At 36.6% G+C, this 20126-nt stretch overlaps 1 protein-coding gene across 12 annotated transcripts in view; it reads right to left on the bottom strand.

Annotated features, from left to right (window-relative positions):
• The window catches only part of TRIP12 (thyroid hormone receptor interactor 12), an 83098-nt gene that overhangs the window by 2958 nt on the left and 60014 nt on the right, over positions 1 to 20126 (bottom strand). For 9 of the 12 annotated variants that reach the window (XM_082319937.1, XM_082319931.1, XM_082319943.1 and 6 more), the window contains 19 exons: positions 19883 to 20057; positions 19347 to 19488; positions 18125 to 18316; positions 17258 to 17409; positions 15278 to 15450; positions 14750 to 14823; positions 14445 to 14644; positions 13532 to 13659; positions 13115 to 13266; positions 12475 to 12617; positions 11020 to 11176; positions 9743 to 9841; positions 9083 to 9197; positions 8620 to 8774; positions 7960 to 8124; positions 6556 to 6720; positions 2874 to 2987; positions 967 to 1061; positions 659 to 762 (listed from right to left, as the gene is read on the bottom strand). In XM_082319937.1, the coding sequence (XP_082176063.1) occupies positions 659 to 762; positions 967 to 1061; positions 2874 to 2987; positions 6556 to 6720; positions 7960 to 8124; positions 8620 to 8774; positions 9083 to 9197; positions 9743 to 9841; positions 11020 to 11176; positions 12475 to 12617; positions 13115 to 13266; positions 13532 to 13659; positions 14445 to 14644; positions 14750 to 14823; positions 15278 to 15450; positions 17258 to 17409; positions 18125 to 18316; positions 19347 to 19488; positions 19883 to 20057 (2700 nt within the window). The remainder of the gene's footprint in view (positions 1 to 658; positions 763 to 966; positions 1062 to 2873; positions 2988 to 6555; positions 6721 to 7959; positions 8125 to 8619; positions 8775 to 9082; positions 9198 to 9742; positions 9842 to 11019; positions 11177 to 12474; positions 12618 to 13114; positions 13267 to 13531; positions 13660 to 14444; positions 14645 to 14749; positions 14824 to 15277; positions 15451 to 17257; positions 17410 to 18124; positions 18317 to 19346; positions 19489 to 19882; positions 20058 to 20126) is intronic. The other 3 variants (XM_082319942.1, XM_082319934.1, XM_082319932.1) reach the window with 2 other exon arrangements.

The raw sequence follows: 20126 nt of genomic DNA, 5'->3' as shown, positions 1-20126 counted from the left end.
TTTATCACTATAGAATCATAGAATCATTAAGGTTGGAAACGACCCTTAAGATCATTGAGTCCAACCATTAACCTAGCACTGCCAAGTCCACCACTAAACCATGTCCTCAAGCACCACGTCTACCCGTCTTGTAAATACCTCCAGGAATGGAGACTCAATCACTTCCCTGCGCAGCCTGGTCCAATGCCTGACTGCCCTTTCGGTGAAGAAGTTTTTTCTAATATCCAACCTAAACCTGCCCTGGAAGTTTACTATGCTAGTATTGTTTCCTTTCTAGAGAAAAAGATTATTGTTTCCAGGTAGCAATGCATCATTTTGTTGTTGTCATAACTTAATGCACCTCTACCTGAGAAATACAGTATTAAGGGTTTTCAGTTTTGTTTCAATTTTGAACTATTTTTTGCCCTCCGGTAGGTTATCTGGTAACATAAATTAAACCTGGAGAGAGTCAACTGAAATGTCGTGAGATTAACACAAAGTTTGAAAATTCTACCTGAAGTCTACCTAACCGCTTCTGAAACTAGAAATGTCAAACAAGTATGAACCCCTAAAATACACAGATAAGTAATTTTTTCCCATACTGAAATAATCCACTTATTCTGAAACGCATTAATAATACTGATTTCATATACAGCAGTATGTAATAAACAAAACCTACCTCCCACAGGCAGTCTGGGGCTACCAGTCACAAACTGAAGAAACAGTCTTTGCTGCTCACTATCAAAGCTACTGAGAATTTCAAAGAGATACTTCACTGCTCGACTAAAGAGGGGAAAAAAGCAAGCTATTATTATTTTGTTTATAGTTAAGATAATTGCATCACATTCATATTCAGTGCAGCATGAGTATTTTCTAATATTTCATATAATTCTTTTAGCTTGAGTAACAGTATATCAAGATTATTTAAATATGTAATTTCTAGTGCTAATATTTATTTATTTTTTAACAAGACCAACACCATGTTACCTGTCATGTGTATAACCGTGATCTGGCCTGCAACATTCCATTAAAGTCTTTGCATCCCAAGTGTCCGTTTTACTGCCGCACAAGAGCTGCTCCAACTATAAAATTAAAAAACAAGGAAGGAAATTTTCCCCTTTAGAACTTGAGGTAGAATGAGTACTGTCCGTTCTGACTACTATTACAGCGTTCTACTTTCTGGAATGGCCTGCTGCAGAACAACCTCAGTCACCCCAAGCAATCCTCCCAAATTCTTTGAACGCAATAGCCGCATCCCAGTGACATTTGCTGAATCTGCCTTTGCATACAATCCACTACTACAAGACATGCTGAATGTATCTCTTAGAACACAGTCCTCATAGGCAATTTACACTGGAGAACCAAAAATGCCTTAACTTTTAAAGCAATCTAGGGGAATGGGAAGAATAGAGTATTCACACTTGCTTTTTAGAACTCTCAAGGTCTTCTTTGAAAGAAAAAAAAAAAACACAGAAGAAAATATCAATCATTAGACAGAGATGGATCTGTCAGCACTTTCGTACTTAAATTATTTTGCCTATTCTTTCTATGCACTTGGGCAAGCAGAGATGACAGGCTACCATGAAAACATTAAAAACTTCTACATACACCCTTCTAGGATACATGAGGAGTTGTAAAGCCCCGATCTCAATCAAACCAGAGGTTTGACACACCTAGCTGCTCCATTCATGAACAAAAGAATTTTACAAGTTCTTTATAATAGTTTAGGAATGGTTTGTAAAAAGATTCAAATGGCTGGATAGCTATCAGCAACAGAACACAAGATCACACATGTATATCCTATTAAGGAAAGGATATCTTACATCTCACACTACTCTTTACGGCTTAATTTTGAGCAACTGTATTAGTAGATTAGCAACAGACCAGTGTCCGTATTTTAAAATTTCCAAGCAGAAGCAAGCATCAAACCATGCCACACGACAGCAAGACAGAAGAACAGCATCACATATACTACAAAACGGGGAAGTTTGGGTAAAACACTGGAGAAACTAGAAAAATCTGCTATTTTTAACTAGCCTTAAATTTGTTGCAGAAAACAAGGTGGTGGTGCTCTTTGAAAGTAGTACCAACAGAGAGGCAAGAAGAAGAATCACTATGAGCAGTTACAGATCTCAGCTTTAAGAGACTCTAACATTGCAAAGCACCAAGAACAAAAGAGTAACACAAAGGCTTGGCTGACACACTGCTTCAGAGCATGCTCAACATTTCTTCATGAAGTCAAAGGTGTAGTTTATGAAGGTAAACAAACCCTTCGAAGTACAGTCTTCAAATAAACTCCCTAAAGGCAGAGTAATAAAACATTCTCTCTTCTAGTCCAGACAACCCTAACTGTGCCTCAATTCAGTCCACTCAAGACTGCAAGAATTTTACAAGGAAATTGATATGGTAGGTGGTGAGAACAAGGCAAGACCAACTATCTTTATTCTTTACCCCTTCATCTGAATCTCCTTTTACTGTCTAAAGCTTTGTTAAAGAGCTAACTACTTTTTTTTTTTTATAGAACATCCAGGTAGCATCCACATCTATAGTTAAGAGGTACTGTAATACAAGGAATTAATTAAAGTATCCACACCAATATAGAGCCTGCATATATAAATTTAAGCACATTTCTCAGAAAAGCTGGATACACTCAATTTTAAAGAAAATGGAGCTGTTCATACTAAAAGTATCAAATAAATGACCACCAAATACAGAAATCATTAACATTTAAGTATGCAATTTAAAGGACACCAAGTTTTATTAACATGCATCAGAAATGTAAAGTAATCAGACTCTGTGACAACTACACTGCATCCAGTGCATACCTAGGTTCAGAGCGTCCATATGTATAGATATAAGGTTATAAAAGCGTCAGTAAAAACAGGTTTACCAACCTCCTCAGGATAGAAGTACTGAAGATGACTGAGGGGGAAGACCGATTCAAATCCATCTCTGAATGAGTCAAACTGTCTGGCAACACCTTCATTTAGTGCCCAGAATATAACCAACTGCAGGAAAAGGGAAAAAAGTCATTTGAACAAAGGAATCATGGAATGATCACTACTTTACAAAAGACTACAGCTGCAGAAAAAACTCTACAGAAGCCCAGCCATATGCTCACTGTAGTTGTGACAGTTTGAACTTTGATTTATGGAGCTGCTCTACAGCATTGCCTCATTCTGCCTTAATTTATAAGCTCATACTGCTGCCTGTGTGCAAGTGCAGTGCTGCTGCAATGCAACAGACACATAATCTGTTGGGTTTTTTCTTTACAACTTTCTCATGTGGTCTGTCATTGCAAATTATCAAAAGTCATCTGGAGTTCAAACACCACCATATTTAGAATACCCTAAGCATGCAAATCACTGAGTTTAAACAACTTATTTGCCTTTATTTTTGATACAACAAGGTTAATACATAGAATTCAGAATAGCTGGTTAAACTGATCCTATTTAACAAAATATTTTAAAACAAATCTAAACATTTATTGGATATTTTTAGAAGCTTAACCTAGATGTTCTCTCTGTACACTAATATCAATTTAAAATTCAGCAACTGAAACAGAAATCCTTAGGGCATCATTGGCAGTATGATATGAGTTTCCCCCATGGAAACATATGGGTCCCTTTTCTAATATATAGTTACAAAAAGTAACTTTAGTCTTTTTGTTATATTCAATAGCTTAGTATTATAAGAATACCGGGGGGGGGGGGGGGGGAATAACTCATATCATGTTACTGGGATTTGGTAAGAATCATAAGGCAAAAGACAGTAAGACAGTAGTCTAAGGTTTTTGTGTTTGTTTTTTGTTTGTTTGGTTTTTTTTTTTTTGTTTGCTTTGTTTTTGTATCTGCAGTTAGCATCTCAGGATTAAATTCACCTTCTAAAGTGGACAGCACATACTGAAACAATAATCACGGGGCGGGGGGGGGAATGACACAAACAAGACCAAGTTTAAGTCTCCTGCAGCCAGTATTTCTCCACCAAATTAAAAAAAATATATATTGTACATGGCAGATTGCATGCCAAGTTCGGATTCTTTTGTCAGTTAGTGCTACTGATTATTACCCTTGCCTTGGCTACCCTCAACTCCAGCAGGAAATGAAGGCTGGTTGTAAGAGATGTGTTGTCACCACACAGCTACTAGTTTTTAAATGTGTTAAAAGCTCTGACCCAGAATGCTGAGAAAAGCTTTGAAAGACATCTAAGAATGCATCTGAATATGATAAAAAAACCTCATTGATACTGCTGGACTCCTAAAGCAAGTATTTAACCCTGTCCCAATAATTGAAGAGTTACTTGTTCCAGAAAGCTCTCAGATATGAAAGCCTATTAGGATCTGTTGATAAGCTTTCCTACAGAGTCAAGCATTGAATTTCAGGTAAGATACATACCCCTACTTCCACGCATTAGGTTGTAATACTGAAGAGCAAGCTGGTAAGCACCAGCAGCACGGAAGACTGTTCTATTGTGTTCTGTAACATAGAATATTCTATGGCGATTCTAGCAGCAGAGTTGCTGACCAAAATTAAGCTGCACTGTATTCTTGCGGATTCAAAGAAGAGATCAAATTGTTAGGCAAAAAACCTGCACTCCGGAAACTTTTTGTCCACAAATTTAGAACAAACAAGTTGGCCTCTTTCTTTATAGTACAGAGGAGAAGCGGGGCAGGGGGGCACAGAGAATAAAGTCTTTCACTATACTGGTAGCTGAAATAGTTCTACTTTCAGATAAAGGTAGCTCCTGTGGGAACCGTCCTTGGATGAAAAAAAGGGAGGTGGAGGGTGGAATGACATGACTGCAGAAGAGGCATGAAGAGTAACAGTAGGATGTTCTAGCTTTATAAACTACTTCTAATGGTAATCCACACACAAGATTTTAATGAAAATGACATTTTCAAGAGCAGGGCAGCTGACCCACAGGGAGCTGTACAGGCTAGCTGATAATTTAGATATACTGTTTCTAAACTGCAATTCATCATACTTGTGATACAGAGGACACTAATTTTCTCTCTGAAATCTTTTCCATTTCCTTAACATCAAGACTGTAATGCTAATCACTGGGATCTAGCTTAAAGTCTCCTCTATAAGGCAGGACTATAAAGCAAGGACAGAAAAAGTGCACAGGTGTCCTTTAAAGAAAATAGTCCCAAAAGTTGTTTAGAAAGAAGCAGAAAGCAAGCTCTCTGTAATAATCTGGTTTTCCTTTACAATGCCAGAGTCCTACAATAGGACAACTACAGGTCACCAAGATGTCTGCAAGCCTTTCTCAGCATATCAGATACCCGATATGCGTTACCAAGAAGAAAAAAAAAACTGACTGCACACTGTACGAAAATCAGACTTGAAAGCAACCTTTCTCAGCTTTCCTCAGTAAACAGAGACTGCAAATGCTGTTTCTAACAAACTACAATTGTTGGCATTGCCCATCTATAAATCTGCAAACAGCTTTATATCCAAATACGTTTAATTATACAAGTCATTCTTGACTAGCAGAATTTACTTTCAACAAATAAAGATATGAGAACTGGATATGCGCCTAACAGCTTGAATCTGGAAGATGAGCAGCAACTGCTCAATATTCAGTTGTAAGGATTACGGAATAACTTTGCAAAGTTCTCAGTTGATATCCAGGAGCTTATATGCCCCTTACTGAATCATTTCTACCACAACATCAGATATGTTTCTTATCAGTTCTTGAAAATCTTAACAGTTCTCAGACTTAAACTGGAAGCAGACTAACCTGTCAGAAAATGCATTATTTAGGAATTGGAATAATGGCTTTTTCATGATGCAATCAATCATTCTTGCCTCCATCCCACTCGTGACTTCATGTGATAATATTGCATTCTTCCTTCCTTTCCTCATCTTTTTCCAGGTTGTTTTTAACCTATTCTCTTTCACACTTTCTTATGCAGAAATGGTTTTCTACCTTTGTTCAGCAGTAGCACCCTTCTGTTTTTCTAGGTTTTATGTCCCTTCTGACATAGGAATAAATCAATATGCAGGTGTACCGTCAACTTATTATGGCACTGTTTTGTTCTCTGTTCCTTACCCGTTTTGTTTTATGGTTTGGGGTTTTGTTTGGTTTTGTGGGTTTTTTTGTGGGGTTTGACTTGCAACTAAGCTGATCTTTTCTTAAATCCGACTCCAAAACATTTCACTATTACTATGGCAGTTCAAAGCCCACTGAAGTGCGGGTGCTAACTCACTATTGCAAACAGATTCATTACCATACGCAAATGTGGGAACGTGTTAAAAAGATTCTGAAAGTCCACAGCTCAAATTGCTCCACTTACAATACTTTTTATCTAAAAAAAACCATACTTCTGGAAACTTCATTATGTATAAACCAGACCTTTTTGTATTATAAAATTTTCAAGTCAGGTGTGCTGACTAGGATTCAAACAGTTTTTCTGTAGTAATAAACTAGTTCAGAACAGAAGCAGGAAGTAGGAAAATTATTGCTCTGCCTAGTTCACAAGAATGAACTGAAATATATATAGAAACAAAACTACTTGGGAGCAAGGTGAGGAAGAATAAAGAAAGTTTTAGTCCTAGCTTTACTTTTACGTACTCTGAGATACTCCTCTAAATTGTGGATGGTGACTGGTGTATCTTTTCCCCCTTTTTTCAGTTCTATATTAGGAAACCCAGGGAGTGTGAAGTCCAGCCCTAGATCTTCCACTGAGCAGCCATTCATAGTCAGAGCCTCCAATGCATACTGTAGACTTTCTTTGGTCTAAAAAATTGGAAGTGAAAACCAGTGAGAACAATTCATTCACATTAACTTACCCAAAGGTTATGACTTCTAAAGCAGTTTTGACTAAGTAAACTTCTCTATAGGAATATTACTATTAATACTGTTACAGTAGTCCTTGCTTTCCTTCTATATTTTTCATACATAACAGTAAACCAAGACAAACCAAATAAACTATCTTAATGGATAAACTTGAAAGACCATAGCAGTACACTTTTTTCTAGCAATTTTGGAATTACTTTTAACTTCTTGCATATTATTTATTTAGAAAATAGTATTGCAAGAGAAGGAGATATGTAATACGCTAAAGCTCTTAGGCTATGTTTTATCCTTAGAATAGTTAATGGCATTCATATTTGGCATGCATACTGACATTTTTCAGCTTTCATCCACCAGGTTTCAGGTTTTTCAAACTCTTGTTGGGAAATTAAAAGCGGTGATCAAGGAGAGAGAGACAGTGAGGTGAAGAGGAACAAAAGGCCCACAAGCTTGCAATAACTTCACTAGTAACAAAGCAGATGTATTAAGAGTATAAATTAGGTTATTACCACCTACGATTAATTAACATTGGATGCTAGAAAGAGCATGCATGCCAAAGACGTTTTATCGCTATTCTGCAACACTGAATGGTATTATTTTTAGCTAGGAGTGGATAACCTGGAAAAATTAAGACACTCTTCTGTATCTATAAAAGAACCTGTATGCTCACATATGAAGCCAGCTTACACTAGTTCTGCATACAACTTTCAGTGCAGGAGGAAAAAAAAAAAAAACACAAAAGGCACTCCTAAGAAAACATGAAAATTTTACTAAACCAACTAATAAAAAAAGCTAAGCCTTTTGAATGTTCAAAAATCAAGGATAGATTTTTTTTTTCCCCCCCCTCTGATAAAGTTGGTCAGTCTTTTCAAAATGAACCAAAAAGAGAAATTACCTTAGGCAAACAACTGGCATTTTTAGCCATTTCTAGCCTGTGTTTGATCACACAGAAGAATCTCATAATAAAATTTCTAATGTTAGAGTCTACATTACAAAAAGACCGTGTTATAATTACTAGCCAGTGATTTAATAACATTAAAACTACTCCTTTTATTTGAATGAAGTGATTATCACTATTACCATCAGTATTAAGCACTACCATACACTCTCAATTATGGCTACTCCATAAAATCCAAGCATGTGTGAAGGTACACTCTTCCATTCTTAGGGTTACTTTCCCACCTGTGTTTTGTCCTGTTCAAGTCTTTTCTTTTGTCTTACAATATCTTCAAGGTGATATATTGATTTGGCTACTACTGGATCAATACTGAACAAGTCATGCGATGTCAAGGAAGTTTCCTGTCGTAACATCCATTTATAAAAAGGAAGTCCAAGAGGAAGGTCCACCTGGAAATTGAAACTTTGTTTAGTATTGAAGTGTCTTCCAAAACTATATTTTTTGCTATTTTATCTCTTGACTAGATCTAGAATACTGTTTACTAATTTATAGTTCTAGCACACACCAAAACACCATGTCTGAGTGCTTTTACCTGAGAAATTTAGAGTCAAGAAAACACAACTGACTGTCTAGTGCATATACATTAGAGCAATCAGCAAGCCAGCAGCTGGAATAAGCCCAAAATGATCTTGAAAGAAGATAGGAGAGAGACCACAACACATGGCAGGCAATGGCTTTTCCTTTTTTCACTATAGTCTCAAAAGCCACTGTAAAGATCTTCAACCCTTTCCACTTCAAAAGCTCAGCTGCATCTCCCCCCACCCCACCCAAACTGCTAGAGCTGAAAATAATTCCATGCAACTCTTAATGCTATTTTTTCCCCCAAGTCAGAACTAGAATTTTCATTTAACCCTTCAAAATCACATTTTCCATTTTATTCTCACCAGTCTAAAATCCATGATTGCCTTGGCCATTAGTTTTCCCAGAAAGCGAAACTTCATTTTAACTTTTGCAATGTGAGCTGGCTTGGCTGTTCTACCAAAAGGAAGTGCAAAAAGGCCTTGAAGGTTATGGATGTACTTGGTACCTTCCTGGCTTCCTGTTGAGGAAGAAAGAAAAAGAGTTCAATACATACACTGCTAGCTTCATTCCAGACGCAAGTTTGAAAGCGGCTATCAGATAACCATAATCTAAAGCTTCTTATAAAATTTAAAAAAAAAAAAAGCCAACACACACAAAAGCAAAAAAAAAAACCCACACAAAGGTAATCACACACTATCATGAAGCATATTATCTGACCACAAACTAAGGTGCTCTTTCAATCAAAGCCATTCACATAATTAAAGTCAACTTAGAATCAATTCAATATTAGATCAATATTCAGAGTTTAGGTAGCAAAACATTTACCTTTTGGATTGGCTAAAGTCACTTCTTCTCCCCTCCAAAGGCCTAAGTCTGCTCTCTGTAGTTCCTGAGATACAAGTGCATAGAACTCTAGCGTGGGGCCTAGGCCTGTGCCAACCTTCAGGGGGAGGGAGGGTGTGGGGAGAGGAGGGGGAAATGAGATAAATAAATAAATAAATGAGTCCATTAGGTCAGTTTGAATATCAAAATCTTTACTTAGTCTGAGAAATATAGTAAATCATTGGCTACAAAGATGACCGCATTGCAAAAAGCATCTAGAGAACCTAACTACACCAACATTTACAATATGACTGGGACAGCTTGGAAAGACTACGTATCAGAGGGAATAATAGTGGAGTAAAAGTATTAACCACCTAATGATCATATTATAGGAAAAACGCACACAGCTGTTTGCTTAGAGTTAGAAAAAAAAAAGTGCTTTGCAGAGTAAGACAGATTATGAAATTTAGTAGATCAAAAAGTTTCTCCTAGGAACTAAAAATCACCACCAAGTGGATTAGGGATAATTAATAGATAAAATTTTGCAGCACCAGCACTGGGAAGGACCAAGAGTCTGACCAAGTCATTCTATGGAAGTTGTAGCTTTTTTGCATTAATCTTCAGTAAAAAGGGGTTAAATTAGACTGCATTGGTATTACTTACTTCATTCTCATACTGGATTTCCAACATGGCTCTTGAACTGCCTAGATCCTGCATCACAGATTCTGCCTGTTTCAACAGCTCATCTCTGTTCACAGTGCGCTACACATTAGAGAAGTTTTAAGTAGTGAAATTATGTCTGTAAGTCCCAGCTCCCAAGGCAGTTACAACAGGAAAAAAAATCAGTTATGCAAGTTTTTCCACCCCATGCTAATAGTTCCACAGTTCAACAATTTGTAAGCTTATACTTTGATACAATAGTTCTTGCTTCTGTATGAAAACTGACTAGAACTAAAGTGTCTGATATAAAATGAAAAACCAATGACTTATATTTGTATCAGTATAATTCATAGGTACTACTCTTGCCAAGAATCTGGCAGTAGGACTATAACATAGCAGAGAAGTGTTGCCATGTGATGTTACATACCTTGAACTAATATATGGAGAAGAAAACATAGAATAAAGATGCCAAAATCCAGCAACCTAAAGGAACAATCTTATACCCTGGCCTTGCGGATTTTCTAGTAGGGAAAGTGGCAGGTTTCAAAAAACAAAACACGCACCCAGAAAAAAAAAAATAAAAAAAAAAAACCACAACCCACACCCACAACAGCACTGGGATTCTGACACGTTGGAAGCTATGTTCTAGTTGAACTAGATTCTCATGTCTCTTGCCTTTTTTCCCCAGAGGTATTCAAGATCATATAGCAGATCTACACTATACACTTAGTTTAAGATAACATCTCTCCAGATTCAATGCTGACACCCAAGATTCCCTCAATTTAAAACAGTCACAGCTTAATTTTATTATGTTGTGACAGGAGGTTTAATACTCTCCCAGAAGCCAAGGACAATGCTTTTGTTTATTCAGGTAACACTGACGGGTCTCAATCCTATTGCTTTAATTATTCTGAAATTCTACACAAATCAAAACAGTTGTTTACAAGCTAATATATGGAAATATCACTAATGTAACCTAAAACTTAGAGCTCATTCTTGGAGTATAGTTTCAGAATTTATGTAAAGACTCCAAAGTTAAGCAGGATGTGAGAAAGCAGTGTAGCATACTCTAGCCCCTTCTGCCACCTAGTGGCAGACACCTAGAAGACATTGTGCTTTCTACCCAGGGGCTCTTAAATGAATAAACACAAACCTCCCCTTCATTGCTATACTACCAAAACATGAAGTTTTACAAATAAATCGTGCTCACGGTGATATTTTTAAAGACAATATAAAAATAAACAGATCATTCATTCTGTTTTTAAACAAGATATACCTACTTTTTTCCTGTCCAGTCGCGGTGCCACTCTGCTATCCTGAGAATCTGATTGATTGATTTCTGGATTAGTATCCAGTAGTCTTTGCATGGCTCGATCACGATCAAAAGCAGTTACATAAAACAGCATTTGGCGGGTATCAAATGGAAAGAAAAATGGGCTGTAAAGAGCATTGGATTAGTTAGCTGGGTTCCAACTAGCATCTACAACTATAGTTTAGTTTAAAACACAATAGAAATGCAGTATGCCTGAAATTAGTGCTTTATTAAACACTGTGGTGAAAGCAGCCTCCAAAGGAAGCCTTCCAGAACACACTTTAGTTTTAGTTACAACACTTAAAGAGCAAGAGTCTAGAGATGGAATTTAATACAAGAAGGAACCACAAGAAATTCCAGAAACTTCTAACTCTTCCAGAAAAATAACTCAAAATACTTGAATGCCTTGACTATGCAAAGTTTATATCAGAAAATGAATATTCTTTTACTTGTTCACACCCGTTTTACAATTAGTAAATCTAATTTAGATCAAAGACTTTAAGAAGGTGGCTCAAGCTCCCGTATTGGGGGGAACATGAAACCCTGCCTACAGCAGTACCAGCATTCTATCTTCCACCATTTTGAAACAACACTTCAAATCATCTGTGAAAGACTACCAGAGAAACTTCTTATTTTATCAGTTCTACTATTCTCGAAGGCATGGGTACATTAACAGTGCAGTCCTCCACTGACATTTAAGTGAAAAAGCAGTTTTACAGAACAAATACTGCTACAGATGTTCGTATAAGAATACACATTCATACTCATCATTTGTCATCTGGAATGTTTATGTTAGAGAGCTTATTTTAAAAATGAAAAACCAAATAGTTTCTCTAGAGTAAGTGTTTCCAGTCAATCGTCACCGATATTGCTTCAATTAACATGCTTGAAAAATCCAGGAATGTCAACTCTGATTTCTTATTCTTTCAAGTGCAAGAGTTTTACAGCTTGCACTCTGTATCAAGATACTACAAAGTACTATGAATATAGCTCTATAAAAATTACTTATAATATTTTATCAGTGATTATAAAAATGCTTTCCTTTGTACCATACTGAATATGCCAAGATAAATGTACTGGTATGAGAAAAATGTCACTAAGCAGTTTAACAGGAGAAAAAAAATGACCTGAATAATCAAGTACTGTTATTTCAATGAGAAAACTTCAAATTGCTCAGAAACTCCTGTAAGAAGTAGCCCAAACTTTGCAGCTAGTCTATCCCTCCAGATTTGGTTTAAACTATGCAATATATGTGTAAACATTCATCCAAGGGTCACTATGTAACATAGCAAGACTTCTGTGACTACATTTTACTCTCCCCCAGCACTTTCAGAAGCCTTGTAACATATGATGCACCTTGGCTGCCCAGCCAAGAGGCCTACTGAACTCAAATTAGGAATACTATACAGTAAGTCATTCATACCATGTTTTTCCCAGTTCTGTCAGCCAAGTTGGTATGTTTCCTGTCATAATTACCAAGGGATCCTGAAGCTGCCTGTTTGCTTTCGCTGTCAGTTTACTGTTGATAAACTCCGAGGTTGGAATTATCTCCTTGCAAATAGCATTCTGCATTAAATAAAAACAATGTACTCCTAGTTAAAGAAATGCTGGAAGAAATACCAAGCCTTTGTTAAGAGGGGGTTTTTTTTATGCTTCTAATTTGGTTATCATCACAAGGAGAGAAAAAAAAAAAAAAAAAAAAAACCAAAACCCACCCAAAACCTTTCATTGTCACGTTGGTCATACAGAGTCTAAGCCATGAAAAGACGACTAAGTTTTTACTATTAATTTGCTTTTCAGGAATAATGTTGCTCCTTGAATTTAAGGACGGGAAAAAAGCATGGAAAATGTGTTTAACACACTATAGAGGAAATAAGATTGGGTTTAAGAATTTATAGCCCTCATCTTACCGCAAGTTAGAGAAATAGGTAGGGGAAGATGATATTATTTGCATTATTCTGTCTTGGTGGGGCACAGCGGAGAGGGGAAGAAGGCTATTTTAAGGTGTTTCAGGACAGAGTTGTCTGTATCAAGTAAGAAAGTGATTTAAGTGCTCTACTCACATCATACAAGTAATACCAGTATCGACTGATAGCATGTAAAACTCTCAGAAGAAGAATAACATCTAATGAGGGATCTTCAAATGTTATGTTTTCAGGTGGAGTAGATATGAGGTAAACTTCTAGAGGATTTAATACCGAAGGGCATACACCATCTAGCAGGGAAAAAAAAGAGTATGTTATCAAAACAAATCAATCAGAAGTCTTTCCAAGATTTACTTATTAGGGGCCTAGGTAGTATTAGTCATGGCATTCACTTAACTACAGCAGTTTTACACAATTCAGTAAGCATCTTAATTTTAGTTTTAATACATACATTAATAGATGCTTACTTTTCTTATACTATGCTTGCTTTAGAAGAAATACTATGGTGTCTCTAAATACTCTTCCTCCCCATCCTTTCAGAAATTTCACACTCACCATGCCACAATTCATCGTGCTTTTTAGAATTTCTAGGGGAGGTTTTCGTGGGAGCCGTTTGTGCTCTTCCTCTTTTACCACCAACACAGTCCTTATTACCATCTTCATCCTCTCGCACAGGTTTGTACCTAAAAAGAAATTAAAAGTTAAAAACATGTTTGTTAAATACTAACTTAGATGGAAACGAAAGCAGTTATAAAAGTGTTAGTTCTTTGATTATCAGAATTTTACTTGAATGACAGTTAAAAGCAGATGGACAAAAACAATGCATTTGGATATGATCCAGCCTTTGAAGCTAGGCCCTCAGAAGCAAAGTATGTCATGGGGGAGAAAACATGAGGACCCTCCAGCTCCACGAACTGTAAGAAGAGAAGCAGAAAGTATAGACAAAAAAAGAAAGTGGTTTTGGTTGGGTTTTTTGCTTTTGCATAACACATTTAAATATTAGAAAGAAAAAGACACTGCTGAATGTTAAAATGTTTGACACAGTCATAGGTCAATACTGCTCTTTGCAAATTATGAACAGAGGATACATATACCTGCATAGCAATCCACTATGAAAACCAGTATGAGGCTAACCATTATTTGTAGACTGCAGACATATTCTCTATTGGTTTTGGTTAGCTGGTTAGTTACCTAACACTAAGAATGATTTCCCTCCATCTAGCAGGTATCATTTAAGATTCCCCATTCCTTGTTCATCAGCTTTGCTCATGAGCTAAAAAGAACATCAGCAGCTAACAATGAATTCTTACTAAGATTTAAGTATCTCAAGCACATCAGGAAATTCAAAGCTTCAGGTTCGGGTGGGAGGGCAGATGGGGAGGAGAAGACAGCTGTGTTCCAATTTTCTTTACTTATATACATCTAGGAAACTGGAGGAGCTGTCCCCTGATTTCTCTAGCCAACTTACCAAATGGTATGTGTTTTTGTCCAAATCCCAGCTCTTCCTAATGGGTTGCTTTCATCATCTGTAGACTCCCTCTCCTCCTCAGCTTGCAAACTGTACTGCCTAACTGCTTGATACACAGTCATATTGTATGGCAGCAAGTGATCTCCAATGTAAAATTGCAGTCTATGTCTCACATTCCCTGAATTTAAGAATTGAGCAGCCTGAACAAAACAAAAGAGCCACAGAAGTTAGGAAACTTGTTGCTAGCTTTTCTTTAAGCCTCTCCCCACACTGTTCCCTCTCTTTACCCCAGAGCAAAAGCTTACCAAAGATTCGTCTATTTCTTCATCTGACCCATCATCATCACTATCCTCATCATCTTCTCTAACTCTTCCATAGCCTGAGGCAAGAGAGGAAGAAGACATCCTCATTTGTTTTTATACGAAATGTAGCAATGTTTTTGTACTCTGACTTTTACAAACTTTACTTTCTAAAAGAGTTCCAAAATACATCAGTTAAAAAAGTAAGGTTCAGACGTGTTATAACGAATTTCAGTATCAACATCTGGCATCAAAAGTGCCAAGTTACAGCCAATCTGACAGTCAACTAGATTATACTTCTGTTAGTATTTAGACTGAACTGTTTACAACAGCAAAAAGTTTGCCCCAGAAAAGAGAAGATTCTCTGCAGCCTTACTCTCCTCCCCTGTGAGCAAGATACATTTATAGGTACCTCCCACTTGCCTTCAGTACAATCCTCACAGGTTTTTACAGACTCTACACTACTGACAGTAGTGACTATGCAAGAAGCAAAACACATATGACTGTATAATATATATATATATAAATATATACCTCTAACTACAAGGTATCTTTCAATGGCTTGTACCAAAGCCAGAGGATCAATCTTCACAGGTCCACCTTTCCACTGTTTCACATTAGCACAGTCTGGATGTCTTTGCAGTTGACATTTTAATTGATGTGTATTGAAGAATTTTAAAGCTTGGGATCCTCTGTTAAGAGAAAAACTCAAAATAATTTGTGAAAAAAGTTGCTACACAAAGAATCTAATAACCATAATTGCATTTAAAAAAATACATTAAAATAGGCTTATACATGCATTTATGGATTCATTTGTTCAGAGTATTATTTCTCAGCCTATTTCTCTAAAAATAAGCTATTAAGATTTGAATAAACAGATTAAAATTTTTACTCTACAAGAAGACTAGAATCCAAGTTGGACAAAATCCACTTTCCAATGGAAGCTACATGGATTAAGAGAAAGTCCAGTCTGAGGTCTGATTACAATATGGCCTATACTGACCATCTCTAAGACCTGAAGTTGTTCAGTGGTCAGCTGATGCCACACGAGATTTAGAGCTGTGTTTACCTGCAGTGCAATAAGGATCAGAATCGGGTGTGGAAAATGCAAGTACCCATTCATATATTTTTTTTAATAAGGACCTAAAGAGATAACCTGAAAGCTCCTCTGTGTTTTCCTGCCAAGTATAGTTTATATACATGTTCCATCTCACCAAACTATCAATACTCAAGCTAGCCGTTTTTATACACAAACCTCTTATCTTGGGCTGCTTCTATTTCCAGGTGCTAGTGAAAGACTACCAAATCTTAATGCCTCAGAATCCTTATTGACATAATCCACAGTAAGACTAGCAGTCAAACAATGCTGCAGTAGTCTGACTTCCCATGTTTAATTTTCTATCAAAAAGAATAGCAGAATATTGCTTCTATGATTAGCAGCTTTGTAACTTTTGTAGTTATCCCACTTTTTACAGAAATAGTGCATACTAGGAAGCGTTGTAACATTACAGAGCACATACTATTTGCAAAAGCCAGTATCAAGACAATTAATTCCTTCAAGTATTAGAAATCTGTGTATTGCGTTCATCCCCATGGATTTTAACAGTTCCACAAAAAACAAGTACTGAATTTTAATGTAAGTTAGATTAATGCTAGTGTGAGGCTCTAATACATCTAATATAATGGATGTTGTGTCACAGTGACAAAAAAATCCACGCTATCTTAATATCTGAGAGACAGAAGATTTTGGCATTTCCAACTTTAAAGAATAGTTTTCAAAAATTAATTTTCAATGCTCCTCCCCTCCTAATTTCTAAATAGTCACAGGAGCACGTCTATAATCAAACTGCGCTTTCAGCCAGCACAACAAAATACTTTCAAAACTTACGTGCAACTTATACTGACATAGACTAACTGCTATACACTGAATGAAAAATAGTGTTGATTTATTAAAGAAAGGTACAGAAAAGAAATTGTAGAAATGGGTCTTCAGTCAGACAAATGTGTTACTTAAAATGCAAATAACAAGTTGGATTCCAAATTTAATCTGTCTTAAGACACAGGGCAGGTCTACAGCTATTTTAAACTATGTTGACAGCCAACAGTTTTCACTCAATCCATTATCATCCCAGAGAACAGAACCTATCTGAATAACAAAGTTTAGCACTGTAATACAAACTCTCAGCAGTTTAATTACTTCACTAAAAAATATCAGTGTTCCAGTGTTTGTTACATGGGGCAAGGAAGACATTTAAATTTTTAAAGCTTAACTTTAGAGATTGCATCTAAGTTACACATCCACCCCCAACCTAAGTGAGAAAGTTTCAAGATGGTAAGCAAACATTTGGTTAAATATTCCATCTTCCACTGAATTAAAAAAAAGGCCAACTGTGTAATTGCTTTTGTCCTTACTAGGTCAGAAGTTTCCATTACCTCTTGGAACTTCTAGCATTGAAACAAGTTTTGGAAAATAAAAGCTCCCAACAAAACTGTTACCTGAGCATTAATCCTTACCTGCTCCCTGTTCCATTTCCACTAGGGAAGTCATGCACTTTGACAGGAAATTGTTCCATCTGACTGAGGCAATTGTTCATTTTATGGACTAATGCCAGCAAAGGTGCATTTTCTAATGGCTCTAATCTTCCGAGGGGTTCTTCTCCAGGAAGCTGAAATATATGTCAGTCTTTTAGTTATGTGCTTGAATTAATCCACCTTGAACAATTTATACCACAAGTCATTAAAAAACAAACAAAAACCCACCACCACCCACAACACAGTAATTAAGAATCACTGCTCTCACTTAAAGCAGCAGCATCAGGATGACTAGATGACACATAACAAGTTTATGAAAGACCTGTTTCAAAGAACACACTTTTCCCTCCTGGTTTCAATGGAATAGCCCTACAGATTTTAAGCATTCACCCTTAACCATGAGCTGTAAGCTATAAGATGTAGTTATCTACTTTCTTCTCTTCCACGTCAAATTTCTTCCTTTAAAAACAGGACAATCTAGTTTCTTGCAGTATTTAGGACTACAGAGAGCAAGTGATAAGATTACTACCCAAACTCTTTCCGCATCAACTTCTTAAAAGTCAGGAATAACTTAAGTTGTTCAAGACTCAGACAATGGGCCATTTTGGAATTTTTCCACTGTTGTGTGGAATTTTCTGTAATTACAGGGTATTCTAAAAAGTTTACGGCCTGTAAAGACATCGAACCATGTGAAAGTTGTAGTATTACACAGCTTAGACATAAACAAAACATTTCTTCTGTACTCCATCTTTAAGTCAAGGTCATTGCTGAACCTCTCAGATGGTCAGATAAGCACAATTTGAGAGAAAGACAATTAAGAATGACAAAACAATAAACAAGAAAACTTACTGGAGAAGAAAAAAATACATGAAGAAATCTTTTCAATCTGATATCCCTGCTTACAGCATCTTTCTCACTTTTAGATGTCAAATAAAGCAGCAGTTGTTTAACAAACCCACTATGCTGGATTTCAAAGGAGGAGACGTCAGACTCCGAGACAATGCTACGGATTTCTACAAGGCACTCTGTTCCACCATCCACCTGAAAAATATGAAGGTAGTATTTTACTACCCAGGTATTAAGGGCTTATGAAATACTATTTTTCCTCCTACTGCATGGAACGGCTCTAAAGGAAGGGGAAAAAAGGGCAAGTCTGGGGTGTATAGTAACTCAATACAAGCAATGACAGGGCAAATAATCTGAGGATAAGCAGTTTCGCCATTCAAGAGAAGACATTACAGGCAACATCCACATTTTCCCTGTTTTAAGAGAAATGCGAGGTCCCATTTCTGTCTCATGCAACGTAAAGATGAGCTCCAAACAGAAGGGGTTTTTAAAAAAAAAAAAAAAAACAAAAAAAACCCCACACCACACAACTCAGATTAGTATGTATTTTACAGGATATCTGTGTGGGAAAGAGGAGGAGGGAAATTTTCATATTTTAATGATGGCTTAGATCAAAGCACAGAACATAACTGCATAGCTACTTTAGAAGTTACAGGTTTAGACCATCTATCAAGGATCACAACTGTCTGAGAAACAAGGCTCAAGTTCTTGAGATGCTAGTAGATTCGGCCCCATCTGTATTTCTTCTATCCTTTCAACAAAATGCTACTTCCCTCTTGTCCTTCCCCCACACCCAAAGTTCATATTACAAACTGTGTTCTTTAGGTATAAGGTCGATCCCTAACACTTAACTGTAGAATTTTTAAGTTTGAAATAAAATGCTATGTAAGTGACGCATTGCTAGGAATCAAGAATGCCCTTGTTAATATTAGTCATTTATTATAAATTATACATGTCAGAACTTATACACTAATTCTAAAAAAAAAAGAAAAAAAAAAAAAGAAAAACACCAAAAAAACAAAAACAAAAACAAACCCACAAAACAAAAAAAAAACCCACAACCCAACAAACTCCCAAGTAAACCATTGCAAGTTAAGAAACACTGTATCATCATTCAAGATAACAACACCTATGCTTAAAATATTGGCCATACACAATCTTCCTCTTAAATACTTCTACTGCTTCCAATCTCACCCCCACTCCAAGCAAGTTTGCCATTTCTAACCTGGAGGTTGAGTTGTTCAGTTGCAGTGCAAAGTCTCTGTAATACGTTTAGTGCAGGATTGCTTCCATCCATGTTTTCAGAACTAAAGTAACGTTCTACAAATTTATGGGCTTGCTCCTTAATCCAGCCCTTAATTTTTTCTCTGTAAAAAAGCACACAAAAGGCATTCGGCCACAATTAGCATTTGCATACTCCACAAACACAGCCAGAATATCATTTTCCCCATGTTTAACAGCAGACACGGACAAAAACTCTTCTCTTACTCCAACACAGTAAAGGTCTATTCTCTACAGATTACTTCTTGCACCATTCTTCCCAATTCTCCGTTTTTTCCCCAGCATGCTACTTTAAACTATTAAGAGGTTATTTTCTCTACCTTCATTTCTTGATTCTTCTTCCAGAGTTATTTTAACAGTGGTTAAGCTCAACCTTCTTTGATAGGCCCTACTTAATCACCTGATGGCTTATCATAAGAAAATAGCTGCACATCAAAGTCAACACCATATTAGAAGTATTTTGATATTTTTTGTGTGTACCTGTTATTGGAAATGGTATCCTTGGAAGCAGCCCTTGCAAGACCACTTACTCCTGCTGTTCGTGCTGGTTCAATATTATTACTGTTGGACTGTGTGCTTAATCTTCCCCATGTTTTAGGATTTAAACTTGCCAAGAAGGAAGATTTAGGAGATTGAGTAGTTGTAGGGCTTTTAGCTGGAGAAGCAAAGACAAAATTAAGAGAAGAAACAGTTTTACTACAGCTAGCACTTTTGACAGCCTGTA

The sequence above is a fragment of the Platalea leucorodia genome, assembly GCF_965183815.1.
Source record: "Platalea leucorodia genome assembly, chromosome: 8".
NCBI classification, from domain to species: domain Eukaryota; kingdom Metazoa; phylum Chordata; class Aves; order Pelecaniformes; family Threskiornithidae; genus Platalea; species Platalea leucorodia.
This window is presented reverse-complemented; position numbering and strand designations above follow the sequence as displayed.